This window comes from Vombatus ursinus, unplaced genomic scaffold, assembly GCF_900497805.2.
Source record: "Vombatus ursinus unplaced genomic scaffold, bare-nosed wombat genome assembly UNPS02005659.1, whole genome shotgun sequence".
In the NCBI taxonomy this organism is placed as follows: Eukaryota; Metazoa; Chordata; class Mammalia; order Diprotodontia; family Vombatidae; genus Vombatus; species Vombatus ursinus.
In genome coordinates this window covers 19,774,628-19,798,890 of record NW_020945437.1, presented here as the reverse complement: position 1 = coordinate 19,798,890, position 24,263 = coordinate 19,774,628, and the positions used below count along the sequence as shown (strand labels likewise).

General features: G+C 40.8%; 1 protein-coding gene across 2 annotated transcripts in view; it reads left to right on the top strand.

Annotated features, from left to right (window-relative positions):
• ACER3 (alkaline ceramidase 3) overlaps positions 1–23,126 on the top strand; it is a 200,915-nt gene extending 177,789 nt beyond the window's left edge. For both annotated transcript variants that reach the window (XM_027848145.1, XM_027848146.1), the window contains 4 exons: positions 7,521–7,622; positions 7,957–8,061; positions 14,106–14,151; positions 14,437–23,126. In XM_027848145.1, the coding sequence (XP_027703946.1) occupies positions 7,521–7,622; positions 7,957–8,061; positions 14,106–14,151; positions 14,437–14,493 (310 nt within the window). In that variant the 3' untranslated portion in view covers positions 14,494–23,126. The remainder of the gene's footprint in view (positions 1–7,520; positions 7,623–7,956; positions 8,062–14,105; positions 14,152–14,436) is intronic.
• The last annotated feature ends 1,137 nt before the right edge of the window (positions 23,127–24,263 follow it).

Below are 24,263 nucleotides of genomic sequence, written 5' to 3'. Positions count from 1 at the left end.
CACTCAGAGTCACCCACCTCGTATCTGAAACAGGATTTGAAATTAGGTCTTCCGGACTCTAAACCTAGTGCTCTCTTCGCAGCGTAACCTAGCAGCATTATTTTGATGGTAGCAACAGTTACTTAAGCAGAATTGGAGTTCATTTGAGAGATTAGAACTTGACATATGGATTTAGGAGTCATTGAGTTGAACCTATGGAAACTGATGAGACCATTAAGGGAGAAAGTGATGGTGCTCTAACCTGTGAAGATCTTCTCAAATCTTGACTCTGTCATCTAGTGTGTTAGTTATCATTGCCAGCTTTGTGTCCTCTGCAAATACGATAAATATGCTATCTGCGCCTTAATCCAAATCATAGAAAGAAAAGAAGAGGATCCGGGGCAGAGGCTTGGAGGAGGCCACATTTGGTGATAACTCTGCTAACTTTCATCTTCCCTATTCATCCTGAATATAGCTTGCTTTGTATATGTTTGTTTGCATATTATTTCCCTCTCCTCACATTAGAATGTAAGTTCTTTTAGAGCAGGGTCTTTTTACCTGTCTTTTGCCTATTTTTGTATCCCCAGCCCGTAGCACAGTGTCTGGCACATAATAGGTACCTAATAAATGTTGTATTTTGAATTGAGTTTATTAAATCAAATCTTATTCAGTTCAACTTACACATCAAGATCTTTTTTTGTATTCTGACTTTCATTTAGTCTGTTCTCTGTCCCAGCTTTGTGTCATGTAAAAATTTGACAAGCGTACCCTTTATGACTTTATCCAGGTCACTGGTTTTTTTAAAAATGTTAAATATCACAAAGCCATGCACAGATCTGTGGAGGACTCCACTAAAGATTTACTTCCAAGTTGATATCAAATTGTTAATGACCTCTTTGGATCTGGCCATTCAAGGTCAGGGGGTTCTGAAGGGGTTCTAGATTCAAGTCTTACCTCTGCTGGCTGTATGACCTTAACTAAGGTTTTGATGCTCAATTTTCTCATCTCATCTCAAATTGATAAATTGGCCTAGATGTCTTCTAAGGCCCCTTATAACACTGTCATTCTGTGTTCTTTTTTTTTTTTTTTGTCATTCTGTGTTCTAAGTAATAACTTGTTCTGCTTTACACCAAAGAGCAAAAATAATAGCAATATGTGAAAGATAAAAAGAACCAGATTTACATGCATGTTAAGGAAAAGCTTCCTACCAACTTGAGATGTCCAAAAGTAAAATGGGAAGTGGTGAGTTCTTTATTACTGGTAACTGAACTACTTGTTGAAGATATTGTAAAAGGTATAAGGTGGCCTTTAGGGTCCCTTCCTAATTGTAGCGTTCAGTAGTTCTGTTACTTACATGATAAAATGCAAACTCCTTACCCTAGCAGAGAAAGCCTTCCACAGCCTGGCTGCAATCTTCACTTTGAGTCTTACTTCACAGTAATTCCCTTCTACAGTCTATCCACAGCCTGACTATTAACTGTTCCTTGATCTCACCCTGCCTTTACCGGCCCCATGCACTTTCATAGATCATCCCCAGGCCTGGAATTATCTCCTTATCTTTGTCCATTTAATTTTTCCTTCAAGGCCCAGTTTATGTACCATTTCCTCCATTTACCTTCCCTGCTCCCTGAACTGAAAGTGTTCTTCCTGGCCTCAGATCACTGAGTCTGTACAGAATTGGAGTTGGAAGGAAGCTCGGGAGCCACATTCCAAGAAACCCCCACTCTGATACCCCCAACACATGGTTCTCCCACCTCTACTTACAGCCTTCTAAGGAAGAGGAGCTCCCCACCTCCAGAGGAAGCCCCTCCATTTCTAGACCCCCTGAGTTGTTAGGAAGTGTGCCCAGATGCCAAGCTGAACTTGCTTCTTTGCATCTTGTATCCATTGCTCTTGGTTCTGTCCTCTGAGACTGACCAGAACAAATCTAATCCCTTCTCCACATGACAGGTCTCCAAATGCTTGAAGATAGCAGCAGTTCTCTTGGAGTCTTCTTTTTTCCAGGCTAAACATGCCCCAAATCCTTCAACTTTTCCTCGAACATCATGATTCAAGATCATTTACCATCACGATTGCCTTTTTCTGGACACTCATCACCATATCTGTGTTCTTAAAAGGTAGTGCCCAGAAATTAATACAGTACTCTAAATGGGGTCCAACATAGATGATGTACAGTACCTATTCTTAGAGGTTATTTTTTTAAAACAAGTATAAGATTTTACATTTATTTATCCCTATTGAATATCTTCTAATTGGATTCAGCATGATGTTCTAGCCTAGGGTGGGGAATTTACAGACTCGAGGTCACATGTGGCCTTCTAGGTCCTTGGGTGCAGCCTTTTGACTGAGTCCAAGTTTTAAGAACAAATATTAAGGAGATCTGTTCTCCAAGAGCTTCACTTGAGGACCTAGACAGCGACATGTGGCCTTGAGGCTCTTCATATAATTCCAAATTGTTTTCCAGAATGGTTGGGCAAATTCACAGCTCCACCAACAATGGGTTGGTGTAATTGTCCTTCTGCAACCTCTCCAACATTGACCATTCATGTCTTTTGTAATCTTTAAGAATGTACTGGGTATGAGATGGAACCTCAGAATTGTTGATTTACATTTCTCTTATTAGTGATTTAACTCATTCTTTCATTTGGTTCTTAATAGGTTGTAATTCTTACTAGGAAATGGCATTTCCTAATGTGTTTGGCATTGTGGCAGCCAGGTGATACAGCAGACTTAGAATCAGGAAGACCCGAGTTTGAATCTGGTCTCAGATTATTACCTAGCTATTTGATCCTGTTCAAGTCACTTAATCTCTGTCTTCCTCAGTTCCCTCATCTGTAAAATGAGGATAATAAGAGCAGGATTCCAGGATTGTCATAAGGACTAAATGAATAATATTTTTAAAGTGCTTTGCGAACCTTTAAGCACTATATAAATGCTATTATAACTTGTCATTATTTCTGTTGTCTGTATATCTTGAATATCAAACCTTATCATAAATATTTTATAGGAAGATTTTTTTCTCCATTACTTGCTTCCTTTATCCTAGATGTTTTAATTTTATATAAAAGCTTTTCAACTTCATGTAATCAGTCATCCTTTTATCTTTTGTAAATGCCTTTATCCTTGTTGGGTTAAGAATTTACCCTCTAGGGGCAGCTACGTAGCACAGTGGATAGAGCTCCAGCCTTGGAGTCAGGAGGACCTGAGTTCAAATCTAGCCTCAGACACTTGACACTTACTAGCTGTGTGACCCTGGGCAAGTCACTTAACCCCACTGCCTAGCTCCCCCCCCCAAAAATTCACCCTTTACCCATGGCTATAAAAAGTATATTATCTCTTTTTAAAATATTTTTATACTTTAATCTGTAATATTCTGGTCATGTATCTATTTTAAATTTGTTGTGGAATATTGTATAAGATGTTGATCTAACCCTCATTTCTGCCAAACTGCTTTTTAGTTTTCGCAGTGGTTCTTATCAAATAGGGAGTTTTTTCGTAGTTAATTTATGCTTTCAGGTTTATTGAACACTAGTTTATAGGAATCCATTATTTCTGATTCTTTCTTGTCTAGTCTATTCCATTGATCTCCTTTTTCATGATTTGACCAGTTCCAAATGGTTTTAATGATTTATGCTTTAGGATATAGTTTGAGGTCTGGAAGTGCTATTCTCCCTTCTTTCCTACATTTCCTCCCCATTATTTGCTTTGATATTCTGGATGTTTTGTTCTTTCAAATGAACTTTGTTCTTATTTTACCTAACTCTGTAAAGTATTCTTTTGGTATTTTGATTAGTGCATCATTAAATCTGTGAATTAACTTTAGTAGTATTGTCATATCAATTATATTGGCACAGCTTATCTATGAAAACTGGATACTCCTGCAGCTATTTAAGTTGTTCTTTATTTCTTTGAGGAGCATTTTGTAATTTTTATTGTAATTATTTTATTATAAGTATCTTTTAAAATCCATACAAGTATTGCATATGCTTTAGTTACTTCACTCCCAAATATTTTATTTATTTTGTAGTTATTTATGTATATATATTAGTTTAATTTATGTATGCACATATATTCTTGTTTAATCTTCATACTAATCATGTGAGGTAAGAGCTTTATTATTCCCATTTTACAGATGAGGAAAGCTCACATAGCTAGTAATTTCTGCGATAGGATTCAAACTCTGGTCTTCTTCACTCTTTTAAAAAATTGATTATTTAGTTATTTTTATCATTCTTTCTTTTTAAATTTTGAATTCCAGATTCTTTCCCTCCCTTCCATCCTCTCCCTACCCACTGAGAAGGCAAGTAATATAACAGTTTTACATGTGAAATCATGCAAAACATTTTTATATTAGCCATATTTTTTTTAAAAAGCAAGAAAAATAAAAAAATAAGAAAATTATACTTCAGTTTACACTCAGAGTTTATCAGTTCTTTCTCTGAAGGGAGACAGCATTTTTTCATCATGGGTCCTTTGGAATTGTCTTGGATCATTGTATTTATCAGAGTAGCCAAGTGTTTCACAGTTGATTATCATTACAGCATTGCTGGTATTATACACAATGATTTCCTGGTTCTTCTCACTGCACTTTGCATCAGTTTATATAGGTCTTAACATGTTTTTCCGAAGCCACCCCCTCATCATTTCTTATAGCACAATAGTACTTTATCACAATTATATGCCACAACTTATTCAGCCTTTCTCGAATTAAGGAGCATCCCTTCCATTTCTAATTCTTTGCCACCACAAAAAGAGCTGTTAAAAATATTTTTGTACATATAGGTCCTTTTCCTTTGTCCTTTGATCTCCTTAGGATACAAACTTAATGGTGGTATTGCTGGGACAAAGGGTATGTAGTTTTATAACCATTTGGGCCTAGTTCCAGTTCTCCAGAATGGTTGGACCAGTTCACTACCCCACCAGCAGTTCATTAGTGTACCTATTTTTCCCTCATCTCCTCCAGTATTTATCTTTTCTGATTGGTATGAGGCATTACCTCAAAGTTGTTTTAACTTACCTTTCTCTAATCAATAGTGATTTAGAATATTTTTCACATGATTATAGATAACTCTGATTTCTTCTTCTGAAAACTACTTGCTAATATCCTTTGACCATTTATCAGTTGGTGAATGGCTCTTATTTTTATCAGTTTAACTCAGTTCTATACCCAGTATATATTGGAGAAATGAGGTCTCTATCAGAGAAATTTACTATAATTTTTTTTTAATATTATTTCATTGACTGTGGTGCCTTTTAGCAAAATGTAGTTGCCCTGATTTTGTCCTTTAATTTCATTTATTTTTGCTTTTGCTTTGTCTGTGATCATGATTGCTACCCCTGCCTTTTTTACTTCAGCTGAAGTATATAAATAGACTCTGCTCCAGCCATTTATTTTAACTCTGTGTATGTATCTTTCTGTTTCAAGTGTGCCTCTTATAAATAACATATTGTTGGATTCTGGTTTCTGATCCATTCTGCTATCGGCTTTCATTTTATTGGGTGAGCTCATTCCGTTCAGATTCATAGTTATGATTATTAAGTGTATATTTCCCTTCTCTGTCTCTTGTACCTCCTCCCTTTCTCTTATCTCTCTCCCCTCCATTTTCCGTATTGAGTGGATTACATTTCTATACCCAACTGAATATGTATGTTATTCTCTCTTTGAGCCAATTCTGATGAGAGTAAGGTTTAAGCATTGCCTGCTACACCCCCCTTCCATCTTCCCTTTCACTGTAAATGTTCTTCCTTGCATGCCTCTTTTATGTGAGAAAATTTTCCCCATTCTACTTCTCTCTTCCCCTTTCTCCCAGTGCATCCCTCTTTCTCATCTCTTCATTTTTTGGAGAAATTATTCCAACATAATCAACTCACACCCATGCCCTCTGTTTATGTAAACTCCTTTTAACTACCCTAATAATGATAAACTTCTTAGAAGTTACACGTGTCATCTTCCCATACAGGAATGTAAACAGTTTGACTTTGAGTCCCTTATGACCACTTTTTAATATTTACCTTTTTATACCTCTCTTGAGCCCTCTGTTTATATGTCAAATTTTCTATTCAGTTTTGGTCTTGTCACCAGTATTGCTTTAAAGTCCTCTATTTCATTAAGTATTCACTTTTTCCCCTGAAGGATTACACTCATTTTTGCTTGCTGAGTGATCCTGGGAGAGATGTGGCCACTGGTCTGCGCTCTGGGCCCCTGCAGCTGCATGCACTAGCATTCTTTTCTGCTTTGGTACTGTGACCAGGGATCCTGCTACCTTGTGACTGACTGCTCTCCACCCTAGAATTGTGACCCAGAAGTGTGTATGGATAATAGAGTTGCCAGTCAGTTGTACGCCACTTGTACCCAGTGCTAGCAAAGGTCACCTGTAATCTCTTTCTGAACAGTTGTCTAACTCCCTCACCATTTTTAGGCTGAGGGCTCCTGAAACTACTGCTGCTGCTGCTGTTGCCACCACCATGTGTGTGTCCAGACAGACCTCCATCAGACCATTCCCCTCTTCCCCCAGTGTTACAGACTTCTCCTGTTGAACTTTTAAGTTTTCTTCAGCCAGGAAAATATCTCACCCCAACTTTTTGTTGACTTTGCTGTTCTAAAGTTTGATTTGAGGCATTATTTTAAAGTTGTTTGGAGGGGAATGGTGGGAGAATTTGGCTGGGTGGCTGTCCCTAGTCCGCCATCTTGGCTTTGCCGGTTTTGGAGTTACTTTGACTGAGATTCCCCTTTTTATTATTGTCTGCTGGCTTTTGTTATCTTATTAAAATGCTATCAATTTCATTGATTAGGGCCAAGTTGTAGAAAGCCTTGATTGTCAGGCAAAGGAGTTTGGACTACATCCAGTAGGCAATTGTGAAAGATTTTTGAGCAGATATATAAAGCATTTAAGTACTTACTAGGTGCTGTGCTCTATGCTAAATGCAAGCAATAAAAGCAATAAAAATGCAAGTAAGCAAGACAGTCCTTACCTTCATAGAGCGTACATTCTAATGGAGGAAGACAGTACATTAAAGGGAGCTAGAAAGGTTGGAGGGAGAGGGCATACAGTGTGAAGATGTCCAGGAAGTGGCATGGAAGCCTGGTAAGGTCAAAGCTTACCTGTCAGAGCCCAAGGTGGTTCCAGGGGAGGAATCCAAGTTTCATTCAGGGAGAATGGCCAGATCCCTAGTTGCTAATGGCATGATGATTTAAATAAAAACTTCTAGGGAATCCACAGAGAAACTGAAACATGGTATGGAGATGGCCAAGAAAATGGAGCAGGAAAGTGACATGATCAAAGTTATGTTGGAAGTTATTGGAAGATCAGTCTGTCAGTGTGTGCACTATGGATTAGAGGGGGAGGGAAGAGATCTCTGTGTACACAGAGTATGAGGGGAAGAGCCATGGGCATAAGGCTGTAAAAATAAGTTGAGTCCAGATTGCAGAAGTCCTTAAATACCAAGCTAAGCACTTTATCCCGAAGACAGCACAGAGATATTCAAGAGTTTTGAGCAGTGGATTTGACTGAATTAGATTTTGCTTTTCCTTTTCTCTATAGGGTATATCCATGGCTTAGAGGACTGGGTTATACATCCTTAGGCATATTTTTAATGGGATTTTTCCTTTGGAATGTAGACAACATCTTTTGTGAATCACTAAGGTAAGAAAAAACAAACAATTACATTTTTTTCCAGAAGCATGGCAAATGTAAAATGATATGTAATTATAAATATTACATATATGTATCCTCTTCCTTACATAGTTGATTTAATAGAAGTACTTTGGAAGCCCCAGAGCACTAAAGAAACCTGATCATCATGCAGTATATACATTTTTGACCCACCTATTTGTTAGGTTTTGTAATATAATTACATTCTTTGCTATGCATGAAAAACACATGCTTGGTAGTCCCCAGGACTGTGTCAGCAGGTGCTATAATTGCATATTTTTGTGGTTATACAAAAATTGGTTTGTTCTATTTTTCCTCCTAACAGGAGCTTTCGAACAAAGGTACCACCTTTTGTGGGTGTTTTTACACAGTTACATGCTTGGTGGCACATTCTTACTGGCCTTGGCTCTTATCTTCACATCCTTTTCAGGTATGAAATAGCAATTTGGGGGAGAGGGAAGAGGGGAAATCATAGCCAATGTAGTAAAGTTGGATGTGGGTGTGGGTGTATTTCCTCTATGTTATACTACAAACCCCTTGAGAGCCCAGGATGTATGGAACAGAGCTTTGGATCCTCAACCCGAGTGCAACACATAGAGAGTAGATGCTTAGTATGGATTAATTGATTTGGATTACCTAGTCAGGGCTGGCTGTTCAGCTTTCCTTTAATACCCTCATGTGAATTAGAGAATCGGATTATTCCTAGCATAAATGAGGACCCTAAGAAGCAGGAAAAGATTAGCAGTTGCTGAATGTAGACTGACTTAAAAGTCTGAACCTAAGTGGAATGACAAACCTAGCTGGGGCACTCTCACTATGATACGAACCAAACCAAGTATTTGGGAGGGAATTGAACTGCTCAGGAGAAGAGAAGATGAAAGCCCTGAAAGGGATAAGGAAAAGGTAGTGACTACTTCGTGGGCTCCACAGTTTTCCTTAAAACCGGCTCTGGGCAAAGAAGCAAACTTAGAAGGCCTTACTTAGCATCTTGTTAATTCAATAGCTCTATCCTCTTATCCTTCCCCCAAAAACCTTCCTCTCCCAGACTTCCTTTCTGCTGGAGAGGATGCCACCATCGTTCCAGGCTCACAGCTCATTTGCTAAAACTGAAGTCTGCCAGCTCACCCCACACCCTACTCAGTAAGCTCCAGTGGTTCACTGTTACCTCCAAGATCAAATTTAAAGCCTTTCACAACCTTATGCCTTAGAGCCCAGTTTTTAGCCTTCTTATATTCTGCCCCGCTCTGCATCTTCTGCTGTCCACCCAGACTAGTCTGCTTGCTGTTTCTCACACTCCATCTCCCATCTGCATACCTTTGTACTGGGTGTCCTCCACGCCTGAAAGGCTCTCCCTCCTTACCTCTGTCTCTTGGAATCACAGGCTTCCTTCAAGACTCAGCTCCAATGATACCTTCTGCAGGAAGTCCTTTCCAGGCTTCCCATCTGCTACAGCCTTCCCCTCTGAGGCTAACTTTCATCTCTTCTGTATGTATCCTGTACATGCCTTTTATTTAAATATTGTCTCTCCTTATCAGAATGCAAACTCCCTGAGGACAAGGACAGTTTTAGCCTTTCATTTTATCCCAATGACTTAGCACTGAGCCTGTTTAGAACAGGATAGCAAGATTTATATTGTTTGCCTCATGGAATTTCTGTAAAAAGCTTTATAAAACACTATACAAATATGAACTATTTTATTAATAAATTAATTATTCTATTAATATAAATAATATATTTTGAGGAATAAGTTTTTAGCTATTTCAGAAGTTCTAATTAATCCTAAAATTTTTATTTTTAAAACATTCTCACTCTATTATTTTTACTCTACTCCAATTTAGAAAATTTTTGGTTTTTTGGACAACTTTCCTTTGGAGCCTTAGGAAAAATAGCCTCAATAACCCCTGTGTGCTTGATGGAACAGGATGTTCTGGTAAACAGCTCCTTAGTAGGAAACAGGTAGTTTCTTTCAGTCTCCTGCTTAGCCCATGTCTCAATAACAAGGTTTTCTTGCCTGCCAAAAGTCAATTAGTGCTGACACATACTCCACACGTGAGGCCCAGCTTCCCAGGAGAATGTAATAGAGGAAACATTTGAAATCAGTTTACATAAGAGCTGGTGCATCTCAGAATACTCTTGGTGGCCCCAGATACCTTTTCTGCATTAGGGATTTTCTGGTTAAAATGGTAGCAGCTTCATATGGAGTATCCAGGTCTTTCTTCCTTGGCTCTGTAAGCCCCAGACCTCGAGGACTTTCTCTTACCCTCTCTTTCTCACTTCACTTCCCCCATCCATTATGTCTACATGACCCAGCTATATCCATCCCCTTTGAAATAGGATTCAGAATTGAAAAGTAAAATATGGATATTTGCATTCCTAACCTTTTTTCTACTTTCTCTTCCTCTGTCATTGTAATTTCTTATTGATGTTTTTTGGTTTTACATCCCAATTATTTCAAGATAAGCCATTCCTCATGCTTCCAGTGAGCCACCTCTTGTAGCAAAGAAAAAAATTAAGCAAGAATAGCCAACAGATCTGACACTTGCAGCAGCATATGCAGTATTCCTCACCCGTAGCCCCTTGCTTCCCCGTTCCTTGGCTAATATTAGCCACCTTCTGACTCATTTTCAAAAACTGACCATAGCCAATACATCTGCCTAGATCAGGATTTCCAAGTGCACACGGTAAGTCTCCAAACTGGCTACCCCAACCCCTCCTTGTCTGCCAAGATAAGCTTTCCACGCTTACTTTACCATGGACGTGTCATTTTGCCTTTTCTGTCTTCCATTTCCTTCTCCATAAAATGACAGGACTGGGTTTTAGGAACACTAAGATCCTTTCTAGCTCTCGAATCCTATAGCCTCAGGCTGCTTTCAGCTCTGATAGTCTGTATTCTAACACCTCCTCCAGCTCTCCTATCCTCTGTTCCCGGGGGGGAGAGAGAAGCCTTCCCCTCCCTTGTGGGGTCGGCACCATTACCTCCTCAGAAACTTCAATGGGAGCACTCCTTCCCCTTCTAGCCCACGTGACCTCAAGGATTTGGGGAAATGAAAAATAAGTCTCCATCACAGAAAGATAGGGGAAACCCTAATCTTCTACAGACTGACTGTGCTCAATACACAGGAATACTGATAACCTAAGTCTGATTGTTATGGATCATGACTCAGAAGCAGCCTCGTACAATGGAAAGAATTTTGTTGTGGTTCAGTCTTGTCCAACTCTTGGGACCCCATTTGGGGTTGTCTTGGCAAAAATACTGGATTGTTTTGACTTTTCCTTTTGCAGCTCATTTTGCAGATGAGGAAACTGAGGCAAACAGGGTAAAGTGATTTGCCCAGGGTCACACTCTATCCACTGCACCACCTAGCGCCCCCCTAGAAAGACAAGTATCCTGATTCTACTGCTTACTGGGAAAGTTTTTTCCCCCCAGGGCCTTGGTATCCTCATTTGTAAAAGAAGGTGGTTGGGCAAAATATCTTAACATCCCTTCTGTCTCTAATCTATAATCCTATGATCCCTCTAACTGTGATATGTTGTGAGTCTGTGATTTTTGACTCAGAGTCAGGACACCTGGGTACTCTGACTCTGCTGTGTCTTAAGTTGTTGTTCTTTCTTACTTACTGTTGTGTCTTAAGCTAGGCCCCAAAGCTGACGTTTGTATTCCCTTGTGGAGAGGGAACAGAAAGGGCTGAGTGCTTACCTCACTTCCATGACGCTTGAATGTTCATAGTCTCATTCAGAGGACAGACACAGCAAGAACACGGACAGAAAGACAAAGGAGGTGTTAGGTTGCCCTGATTCTGGTAACATTTTTATGGTGGATTTTATTCAGTTTTGGTTAAGCAAGCACACATTAAGCACCTAATGGGTTTAAAGCACTGCTCTTGATGATGAGGAAATCCACAAAGGGTGTTGATACCAACCTTGAAGATTAAAGTTCCCCAACATATGTTATGTGCATCAGAGAGGTACAGAGTGCTCTGCTGCATGAAGTACAATTTCTGTATCTGTTTCCAAGGTGGGAAATGCCCTCTTCTTCCTCGGTACTTCCTCAGAGATGGTACTGCAGGCATCAGTGATGGCTAGTGACAGCTAGGTCCTCTTTGAGGATAATTGGAGGTCCTCGTTGAGGGCGCAGACTAGATTATTCAGTCTCAGGGCCCTTAACTTGATGGCTTGCCATGACGATTTCTTGAAAACAACCCTAAGAGACAATTTTTTGACAACTATACTTTAAATTCAATGGCTCCATTCTTGTAGCCCTGTACTTAGTGTTCTGGTAAACTTGTCCTCGGTAAACTTCCACCTGGGCAGCAGGTATTTAAGTCCACTACTTTGAGCAGCCCACAAACATAGCTTGAAACCAAGGTTTTCTTGCAAAAATTAATTATTGCCAATAACATGGGGGTCAACTTTCAAAGTAGCATAATGGGGTGTGAGAGACCATGGGGAGAAGAGCTTGAGATCATTTCCAGAAAGACCTGGATTTATTGTCCTCTCTTATAGATGAAGAGACACAGAGTGGTGAAGTGCTTTGTCCATAATAACACAGCTTTGTGTCTGTACTTGGACTAGGACCCAGGTCTTCTAACTCCAATTCCAGCAATCTGATGGCCTTCTTCATCTTTTCCAGCAAACCTCACATAGCAACTTGTTCCTTTAAATTCACTTTAATTCATCCAATAACCTACTAAGGGCCTACAACCTTCTGGGCCCTGGTGATACCAACTCAAACATCCCTGTGCTCTACGTGATTCTGTTCTTCTGGTGAAAACACCCTGCAGCATGGCCACAGAGAAATCAACACCAAAATGTATACAGTTATATCTGTGGAAGAGAATACCATCAACTGGGAGATCAGGAAAAACCTTGAGAAGGAAATAACATTTGCCTTGAGCTGAACTAGAGAATCCAAGAGAGAAAAATGAGAAAGGAGAGTGTTCTCAGCATGGCCAGAGGCCTGGAGGCAGAGGTGGAATGTCCTGCATGCAGAACAGCAAGGAACCCAGCTGTGTTGGAACAGAGAGTGCATAAGGGAGAGAAATGTAAAGTCATCCTTGGAAGATAAATTGGGGACAAATTGTGAAAGTATTTGAGTCAGTCAATTGACAAGTATTTATTAACTACTGTGTACTTTGTTCCAGGCCCTGTGCTTGTCACTGGGGTATGAAGACTCCCCAATGTAGTGAATAAAGTCACACCTAGTTATGCAGGGCTTTAAATGACAGAATTTGTATTTTAACCTAGAAGCAAAAGCAAATCACTGGAGCTTTTTGAGCACAGAGGAGTGAAATACTGGTGCTTTAGAATAGCTGATTTTGTACCTTTGTAATGTAATCAAGTCACTTCACCCTGTTTGCCTCAGTTTCCTCATGTGGAGAAGGAAATGGCAAACTGCTCCAGTATCTTTGCCAAGAAAACCCCACATGAGATCATGAGGAGTCAAACACAACTGAAAATGGCTGAACAACAACAAAATATAATCATATAATCTACATCTGTTTCTCATTCCCTGGATTGATTTCTGTCAAGGGCACCATCATCCATCTTTCTAGGTGCCCAAATTTACAACTTGAGAATTATTCTTGATTTCTTACATTTCCACACTCCCTAACCATCTCATACTTCTGTCCATTCACACAATCACCACCCTTATTCTGGTTCAGGGCACTTCTCACCTAAACAATTACAGTAGCTTTCTAATTAGTTTCCCTGCCTCAAGTTTCTCCTCTGTCTGGCCCATCCTCCACACACCTGCCAAACTGATCTTCCTCCCCTATTCAGTAAGCTCCCCTATGACCTCTAGGATCAAATACAAATCCGTCTTTAATTTAAAGTCTTTGACAACCTGTCTAGAGTCTGCCTCTCTGGGTTTATTACACATTACTTCACATAATGCACTCTGTGGTCCAGTCAAACTGGCTTTCTTACTATTATTCTTCATGCACAAAATACAATCTCTCCTCTCCATGCCTTTGCATAAGCTATCCCCTGTACCTCAAATATAATTCTTCCTCACCCCTGACTCATAGAATCCCTAGCTACCTTCAAAGCTCGGCACAAATGCTACTTTCTCCATGAGGCTTTTCCTGATCCTCACTCTCTAACGCCTCCCCCCAGAAATCACTTCGAGTCTATTTAGCATATACTTATATGTCTAAAAAATAGATATCAATTCACTATAAGGAAAAACTTCCAATTAGAGCTAAAACTTCTAACAATTAGAGTTGTCTGAAAACGGAAAGAGTTGTGCCACATGAGGCAGTAAGTTTCTCATCTCTGGAGTTTTTCAAAGACCAAATGATTATTTGGTAGGACTGTTGTAGAGGGCCCCACTCAGCTGTGGATTGGATTAGGTCATAAGAGGGAAAGGGGTTTGCCTGAAATCATGCAGGAAGTAAGTAGCAGCACCAGTCTCTTCCAAATTGAGATTTTCTGTAATTCTGACTCTGAAATGCCATTTTCTTTCCCTTTCAGTTTATACACAAGGACACTTTATCTGCGGTATAGACCAAAGGTGAAGGTAAGTCCTAGTCTGTGTGCATTTGAATACAAGAATTCCCCGTAGCTTAGTCTATCACTAAGAATAAGAGCTTTGTATCTATCTACCATGGTTGGAGACAGTGGTACCTTAATGTGACCTCCCTCAGGCAGACCATTGCTATTAACCACAGCTTGGTTCTTAAAATTCAGCCAGGATCCCCTGATGTTCTAGACTAGGCAGGATGTTCTAACTCACCTTTTTCTAGGACTTGTATTGAAAGACTATTTTTCTTCTTTCTCTCTCCTTGAACCCTTACCTGAATAGTTTCTCTTCGGGATGTGGCCCATGATCCTGGTTGAGCCACCCAAGAAGCATTTATGAGAAGAGGTCCCGTGAAGAAAGCACAACTGCCCACTGCTGGCCTCATTGCCTTGGGAAGAATCCCAAGACTCTTCAAGCTTCCATATTAAACAGTGTACCAGCCCTTGTGGTAAAAGGAGGAGTCTTTGACCAACACCACCAGGCCAGAAACAGAGTGAGAAGTGGGCATCCTGGGGACTTAGTGTGTCTTTATTTCCCTTATAGTGTCTAAAAGGACACAATATGATGTTCATGTGTGTATTGAAGTGCTGCAGAAATTGGACTTCTTTAATGAGCTAGTCACTAGTCATTGTCCAGTGGTCACTGGACAGTGACCTTTTTCCCCTTTGATGTGGATTGAATCTGATCATATGTAACTTTTCTCTATGATTTTAAACGAATATGCAGTTGAATAATGGAAATTGTTAACTGGAGTAGAACCGGACTAAGTATCTATCCAGATGCTTAGTAGTAAACGTAATGCTTAGCTACATCACCCTTCATTCAGATACTTGTTGAAGGAAACTTAGAAGATTGTTGCCAAGGTGAAAGGGTCCAACGGTAGGACTGCGTTCAGCTCCATCCCTTGAACCAGGAGGTGGGACGTGTTGTCTCTACTCTCTCTCATTGGGAGCCACGCATTCTAGCTCACTTCTGCCACCACATCTGACATCTGTTACTTCATCCCCTACAACCCATTGTACAGGCACTTTCCACATATCATTGACCCACAGAGGGTCACAGCTTCACAGTATCACTAATTACATCACAACCAGGGCCCACCATAACACTGGGGACACCCATTATCATGTCATTTTGGCCAGTGGCCCAAGTCACAAATCGGTCATCTGACATTCCTCTGGCTAGTACTTAACCCCAGCAGTGTTAGTTACCTCCCCATAACCCTTGGGAATGTGGTTTCACCTTATGAGGAGGCTGTGCCAAACAAAGCCCAGTACGTCAGGGTTTGAGCTGGATATTCATGCTGTGATTTCTTCCTCTTCCTCAAGCTAATTAAAGGTATCCACACTGTTGCCTCCAGCTCCTTCTAATCTTTGTAGATCCTCTTTACTTTTGCCTCCTGCTTGTGGTCTAATCAAGCATGGAGCAAGTGCGCTTCTGCTCCATCCAGCTTTATTCCTGTGCTCCCATTATTTTCAGCTCCAGAAAATATCAATGAATGACATACACTGACTTTTCAAAGTATTTGGTAATCGTAAATTCTCTAAGAGGCATGAGACTCATGGTGAAATTTGCAAGGGGTGAAATCATCAGGAGCTTGTTGTGTGGAAAATACCTCCATCTGTCTGCTCCTTTTTGCGTCTGAGGGAAATAGGCCAAGAGCTTGAGAACAGCCTGAGGCAGCATCAGAAGTGAATGTCTCACCAACAGGCAGCTCATTCTTCTGTGGATTTGAATAGGCGACCCCCAAAGTCAGCCAAAGGTTTACCTGCCAGGGCACCTTTGCCTAAAGGGGTGTTAGCAAATGAATGGTAACATGCAAGCTGGTACTCCTAGAGAGAATCTTCTCTGGGTCCTCTTATGCAATCTAGTGGGTAAAGACCTTGACCATTTTTACAGTATTAAGTAAGTGACCTTAACACAAATTTAAAAGAAACCTATTTCTGGTTTTGGGGAATTTATTTTAAATGTTTTACTGGATGACTTTTTGTTGCTTTTAAAATTTTTATTTTCCCATTTTCACTCATCCCAGTGGCTCTCATTTTCTGCCCTTCAGCACATCAATGCCGCTTTCTTTCTCTTGGTCCAGTTCGTCAGCAGGTTGAGCCCTGTCTAGATTTTGTTCATTTTCCTTCCAGGAGACAAAACCTTAAACTTGAACGTGAGAGGAAGCATTGGCTCTGGTTCTCTGTGCCTTAGGAGGCTGGGACATTGAAGAATTCCACACACCACAAGTCACTTCTCTGCCTCCTGCCTTGGGAACGCTGAAAATTGCCTCTTCTATCCCATCTTTAGCCAAGCAAATGGTTAAATGGATCTGTTCTTGAAAAGAGTTGTGGACTTAAGAGTCAGAAGACCTGAATCTGCCACTTACTCACCTTAGGCAGATCACATCCCCTTTCTGAGCCTCAGTATTCATGTCTGTTTAATGGGAATACTGATTAACTTACCTTTGCAGGGTTATTGTGAAGAAAACATTTTATAAACAGTAGAGCACCATATAAATGTGAGCTACTTATATTTCTCTGCTCTGCACTCTCTTCTATACATAACAATATGCAGTACTATATGTGTGATCAAGGGAACAGAATGAGAGCCTTCCTAAACTTGCCAGTGCCATGGTCAATAAGGATTTGAATGTGTTAACTCACCTATCTGTAGCGCTTCACAGCCTATGAGGTGTCATCCTCCCAGCCTGAAATGGGTGGTTAGGACCTTGACCTCTCACCATCTATTGAAATTTTTCTCTTCCTGCAAGGTGCAGCTCAGATACCCCCTCCTCCATGAAGGTTTCCCTGAATCCTTCAGCTTACAGTGATCTCGTCCTCCATAGATTTTCACAGAGCCCTGTATGTCTCCTTTGTCCTCATCATACACTACCTGGTGTCATGTTCATATTGTATCTATTAGGCTGTAAGTTCCCTGACATCAAGAACTATGTTGTCATCCTCATTTGTATCCCTAGTGCCTAGCACAGTGCTTGACCTGTTGTGCAGGCATGCACCAAAATGGTTGCATCAACAAGTAAGGTAAGCAGTGTAAAAGTTCCCTGTTTTACAGATAAGGAAACTGAGGACCATAGCGATGTACCCAATGTTGGCCGCTATCTGAGGTGGCTCGAATGCCGGCTCTCCCTTAGTTCGGGTTCGACGTAAGGTAGGAATGAGGCCCTCAGAAGTCATTGAACAGTTAACACTAGGAGTGCCGCAGTTTAAGAATGCTGCAAAGGGCCAAGCTGCTTCAGTTGACGCCAGGCACTTTCTTTTTAATCAATAAAGCAAAATAGAGATAGGATAAAAAGTTTTATTTCAAAGTGAAATTGTAGTAACATTTTTGCGTCAGTTGATGTGCCTGGTCCTCCTCGTGTTAACTGAAGGTCTGCTCTGCCCTAACACAGCAAGGATATGAGACAAAGATACGACGGCACTTCATCGGATGTGGCCGCCTCATCTCCACGTGGAAACGCGTCTCTTCATCAGGGCAGAATGTGGTGAAGGACGTGATGACTCTTGGTCTTCAGAAATCCACCCCATCCAAGGGGCCCCCACTGCCTGTGACTGAGGCTGTTTATGTCTTTAGATGACCAGGCTATGGAGGGGAAGCTGAGGCAAGCCAGGTCCCAGATGCAACTTTATCTCCTTCTAGGGAAAGCTCATCCCTGTTCAAGAAGAGAGACCTAAGCCTAACTGATATTGAGAAGGAATGAGAGGCAAAGAGAAGGGAAGAAGCTTTGTCAGGGAAATGCTAGTAAACAGAAGCCCTGTCACTCCCATGGTGGCTACCTCTAAATCAGAAACAATATTCAAGCCCAGGCCCGATGACTGGCTTCTTTTCTTATCATTAAGGAGTTGTTTATAGATAGCATAAGTGATGCCATTTGTTCATCCCAGAAGTGGATATAATATGCTTTTCACCCCTGGTCGCACACAGTGGGACTCTATTGTCCTTAGGGTTATTTCTATATTTTGTGTTTCTCTTTCTCTCTTTCTGTCTCTCTCTCTCTCTCTCTCTCTCTGTCTCTCTCTCCTTCTCCCTCTCTCCCTAAAAGTCAGAGGATTGTGCACATTAAGGGACTTCAGGACTATTGAGAAAAAAGGAAGAATTCAAGCCCATGACCATAGGAAGTTATCTTGTTATTTTCCACATCAGTTTGTGCCTCTGGCTTTGTTCTTTTTAGCATTCTTAAGTCCCAAGATGCCACTGATTTCTTACCGCGTTGTAGAAATGACCCCAACTTTTCCAGAGATTCTGACAGGTCTGACCAAGCCAGGAAGGCTTGAGAGCTAGCAGACACTTGTGTGTATGTGTGTCATCTGGAAACCAACCTAGCCAAGACCAAGGAAGGGCTCTGACCGCCTTGGGATAAATCTGGGGAGGGGGAAAAGCCATAGTATGTCATAAAGACAATCTAAAAATGATAAACCTCCAATAAAGCCTTCCTCCAGTGTCACTTCCTGATGTGGAGGTTACCATGCCTCATAGGCTATGCTGGGAGAACAAAAGGTCTGGCAATTCTACCAAGCTGGAAGGACATGGAGCACAGGCTTGCCAACCAACCCTGTATCTGTTTAGCACCAGAAGACTGGCTACAAGGTGGAGAACTTTTCAGCTATTGCACCTCATTTCCTGAATACCATCAACTCGGCCTTAATAGCAACTAAGGCATAGAAGGGTTTTTCAACTTTGACAGAAGGAACACTCTCCACTTTGACGAAGAACCAAATATGCAGAGGAATGGTGGTTTTTACCAGCATGGTGGACTTTCATTGGGGCAATTCCTTCTACTAATGCAGATGCTGGCCTGTCCATGGTTTAGTAGGATCATAGGATAAGTCCTAAGAAATTGCCTGGGACACCTAGAGATTAAATGACTTACCCAAGGTCATCCAAGTAAGTGGTAAGTGTCAGAGATGGAATTTGAACCTGTCTTTCTGCCAGACTCCAAGCCCAGCACCCTAGCCACTACATCATACTACCTCTACTATATGTGCTTCCATATTTCAGCAACATTAAGTTCTCTTTTTTAAGGTGTGAGTGGAGCTTTCAGGGAGATGGGATAGCTGTTATTTTTAAACTTTCTGTGTTCCCTTTGGGAATTGTTTGTATACCTCATAGAGCCCTAATACTTAAAAACCCATTTCCTATTGAGTAAAATATCTTTGTGTTCACGTGCTAACAGGCCCCCTGTGAATGATTCGCCTCAATGGGCAGGGAGTCCAGCTGCGCATTTCAGCACCGAAACTGATAAACCATCATAGGGATGTTCAGAGAGCTATTTTCTAGGCTTCACATCATTTCTGTGCCATAATTGACCACTGTGGATTTGGGTTTCCAAAGTGTATAGGGTCTTTCCTAATGGGGAATGGGGTCTGTGCAGAACAAAATAATCTGCTTTTACCAAACACCACCTCCACCTGCAGAAATGTTTTGTTATCACTTGAATGCTCTGATATTGTTTGGCCATGAAGCCAAATGTCCACCCAGGAGCTACTAGAAGTTTAACATTGACTACTACAGAGAGAGAGAACAAGGTCTCTTCTTCCTGCTTCAGCACCACTACTCCTTGCCTCACTCCATACACCACATTGTGTGTGTGACTCAGCATACCCATTTTAGATCTTTTAGATCAACAATGAGGATTTATCCAGTGGGGATAATCCAATCCCCAGTCACATCCAGGATTAATCCATGCCACATAGCAATTTAAATGATGGCCAACATATTCACTAGGGTTGGGATTTTTTTTTCAGATGTTCCTATCTGACTTGGAACAATATTAGCTGCCATTTTTATAACACTTTAAGGGCTACAGAGCATTTACCTCATCACAATCCCATTTGGTAGAGTAGTGCCTATTCCTTGGGGTCGATGTTACCTCATCAGGGTGAGTGCTTCCTCTAGCAGCAAAGATTAGAAGATTAACAACCCATTCATACCTTCTCATCCTGTGCAACTCTTGTCCTTAGCCTGCCATGAATCCGCTCATCATATTGAGGCCTCTAGATCTCTTGACATCAATCCCAATGGAGCATGTAGACTTTCTATTGATTATTTTTCTTGCTACATGACTGACCCAACTCCTTTTTCCCATCCTATGTGTCTCTGATGACATTCTTGATGCTGTCTTTTTTCTGGTGACACATGACAGCCTACTGCCATCCACTATATTCCTCTACATCATCCTCTGTGCTTTGAATATGTATCCCTGTTTTACAGTTTTGAGGGTGCCTAAGTTCAGAGGTGATGTGATTTGCCCATGCCACATAGCAAGCAAGCTTCATATCTGGGCCTTGAACTGAGGTGCTACCTGCAAAACTATACATCCTTGCCTCCCAGAATGGAAAGATTGTAGTTCCTGATGAAATAAATGGTTAACAGCTCATATATACAAAGTTCTTTCTAGTTTACAAAAGCACTTTCCTCACAACAACTCTAGACAGTGCAAGTATCTAGATAGAATGAGCCTTGGTGAGGTCAAGAGAGCCTTGGCCAAGGTCATAAACTAATAATTGGCAGAGGCGAGCTCAAACCAGGTCCTCTGACACTGAATCCAGGGCCTGTTCAATTATATTATGCTGCCAGTCTGAACCTACAGTATTAATCATCTCCATAACCACAGGTTCTTGCATGACAGAAGATGCTCTCATTCAGTTCCAACTAGCAATGGCCTCCTCCTTGATGAATGTCTGTGGAAAACTACCATCTCAAGCACTAGTCAGCAAAGCAGGAAAATAGCTCTTTTTTGCATCTACCTCTGCTTTATGCATTGCACAATATCAATGCCTTAATGTAATCCATTTGCCCCCTGCTCTGGGGTTTTCTATTTTCTAAAATGCAAATCATTCATTCTTAACATTCCCTTTCCCCCAGTCATTGTTCCTGTAGGATTCAGCACTTAGACACAGTTGCTGTTTGGGTTGGCGTATTAACCAAACATAACATTGATGCCCGAAATACGTGTCTGGGCCCCTGGTCAGACCAATGACAGAGCAAGGAGGGAACACGGACAGGAGGCTGGCTTTGCGGGAAGACTCAGTGGAGAAGAGTTACTTGAGACCAAATAGGTATCTCATCAACATTTGCTTATTTGCTCTGTAATATTCTAGGTGTCTGCCACAGACTCGTTTTCCTGCCTGTTTCTTGGGATGTAGTTATCTCCATGAATGCTAACTTGACTCAACAGACTTTATAATCTCTTGAATCTTAACTTAGACTTTGAGTTCTGTCCCTGAGTAAGTTCTTTCCCTCGGGCCCTGTGTATATAAATGCAGGAAGAAAAAGAGCAGCTGGGGCAAGGAATAGTTATCTGGGAGCAGAATTGTCACCTAAAGAGCTTCTGTATTTTTAATTACACATTCTCCATTTGGGGAATAAAGGCCCTATAGTAATTGATTAAATATGAATGACTTTAAGGTAACTTAAAACAATGATGATATTCCATAAGGTGGCCTTTATCACCATCACAAACACCACCACAAACTCATATTTCTATAATCCTTTAAGATTTACAAAGCCATCCTTCAAGATAGTTCAGATAGTATTATCCCCACTTTACAGATGAGAGAACTGAGACTCAAAGAAAATATTTTTTGCTGATTCATAGTAAATGTCAACACTGGGATTCAAGCCTAAGTGTTCTGAATCTTAAGACCCAGTACTCTTTAAAAATATTTTTTTTTTGCCTTGCTGTCTTTCATTTCTGAATAAATCCCTTCCCTGCACCCTTAACTCAAGTAGCCATCCCTTATAACAAAATAGAAAAGAAGGGAAAAGGACAGTTCAGCAAAACTAACAAAATCAATCAGAGGATATTCAATACAAGACCAGTACTCTTAACTTACTACATATGATGTTACCAGATTGTAGTGGCAGCTGGTATAGAAAGTATTAAGTAAGAGGAATGCCACAGAGTATGGAACTTGATTCCAGAAATCTGATTATGGGCCAGAAATAGACCTATGGACCGCTGCACTTTTCACTTCAGCTGTCTCGTGATTTTGTGTCATCTGCTTCCGGTCATGAGAGCTCAATAGCTGTTGGGACTCAGAAAGAGCTTTTAGAAATTGTTTAGTCTGACACCATTATTTTACAAATAAGGACACAAGGGAAAGGACTTACCCAAGGTCACTCTGTAAGGTACTGGCACAGCCAGGTCCTGGCCTTCTTTGCTGAAAATCTTTAAACTGTCATGAGGTGTTCCTTCTCCATTACTCAGGAGAGCTAGATGAGTTCCTCAGCTGGTGTTCCATGCATTCACAAATTGTCAGTAAAAAGGCTTCCAGATTCAGAGCCATTAATGGCAACTGAAAGAGTGATAGGGTGCACATTTTTAATTCAAGAGAGAAATAGAATCAAGTACTCTTGGAGATTATAAAATGTATCAATATTGCCCCCAGCAGGGTCACATTTTTACAATCTCCATCCCAGGCTATTATGGAAAGAACATCGGGTTTAAAGTCAGGAGATGTGGGCTCAAGTCCACTTGCCAGCTGTAGACATGTAACCTCATCTCTAAAATGGGAAGTTGGGACTAGAGGATTTCTAAAATTCCTCTCAACCCTCTGGCATGCTGTGTTCTAACATTCCACTGTCCCTTCCAGCTATTAGAAAGAATGTTGGATTCGAGCATTCCATATTCTGTATACTTAATAACCCAGAGCCTATGTCCTGAGATTACATGTGGGCAGTTCTGTCATCCATTAGTCCTAGGCTAATTACCTTTGTGTTACAGGTGGTTTTTTACTGCATTTATTTATAAAGAACACTTGCCTGAAATAGATTGTTTTTACAGGGGAGCAACAACCGATCGCAAAATTGCTTGTGTTACCCTTTTCTTATTTTGCCAAGTGCTACAATTTTTTACTACAAATTTAGATTGGTGTGTTTTTTTAATCTAATCTACTTATGCTACATTCCTACATTAATCATCTTGTTATGGTTGAATGTATTAAAGAGTATTGTTTTGAATAAGATGTTCAGTGATGTTGCCCTTTTTCTCTCCTACTTCGTGGAATAGTTATAAACATGAATGTGATGGTGCTTAGTTTTCTATAGTATCAGTGGGATTTTTTTTTGTCCCTCAGACTATTCCTGGTAATAAAATACCAAGATACCAACTTGAGCTTAGGAAGGTCAGCACTGAGCACAAAACAGTAGGTGCTCAATAACTGCTTACTAAATTGAATAAAGCACTGCTATGACTTGACTGCCTATTGGACATCTCCACGTGGATGCCTCATAGTTCTCAAACTCAACATGCCCAAAATAGGATCTGTCTTCTCTCCAAAACCATCCCTCCCTTCTTGTTTCCCTGGAGGACACCACCGTTCTTTCAGACACCAAAGTTTCAGACAGCTTTGGAGTTGTCCTTGACTCTTCCCTCTCCTCTATTACCCCGTATCAAGTCAGTTGCCAGGTTTTGTGGATTCTACATCAGCATGTTTCATTTCCTGTTCTACTTTAGTGGTGTCTGTGATGTCCTTCCCCTTCTCTTCATTCACATAGCCTTTACCCAAGTTCATCCTTATTTTCTCACTTTAACTGTTCCATTAGTCTCCTAATTGGGTTCCTTACTTATGATCTCTCCCCTCTCCAATCCATTCTCTACATAGCTGCCAAATTGATATTCCTAAAACAAAGATCTGACCATGTCACACCCCTACTCAAAAATCTTCAGCAGCCCCCTGTTGCCTCTAAGAAAAAATACAAAACCCATAGCCTGGTATTTGAGTCTCCATAATCTTAACTCCTGAACACTCTCCTACTCATTTCTAATTACATCTTCATGCACTCTTCTTTCCCTATATAAAACATACCATTTTCAGCTCCCATAACCTTTTAATGGGTGGTCCCCCATGTCCACAATTTTCTCCTACCTTACCTCTGCCTCATAGAATCTCCAGCTTTCTTCAAAAGATGACTGAAGAGGACAGCTCGGTGGCACAGTGGATAGAGCAGTGGCCCTGGATTCATGAGTACCTAAGTTCAAATCCAGCCTTAGACACCTAACACTTGCTAGCTATGTGACCCTGGGCAAGTCACTTAACCCCATTGCCTAACCAAAAAAAAAGATGACTGAAGGTGGGAGTCCAAGCTCAAAAGTCTAAATG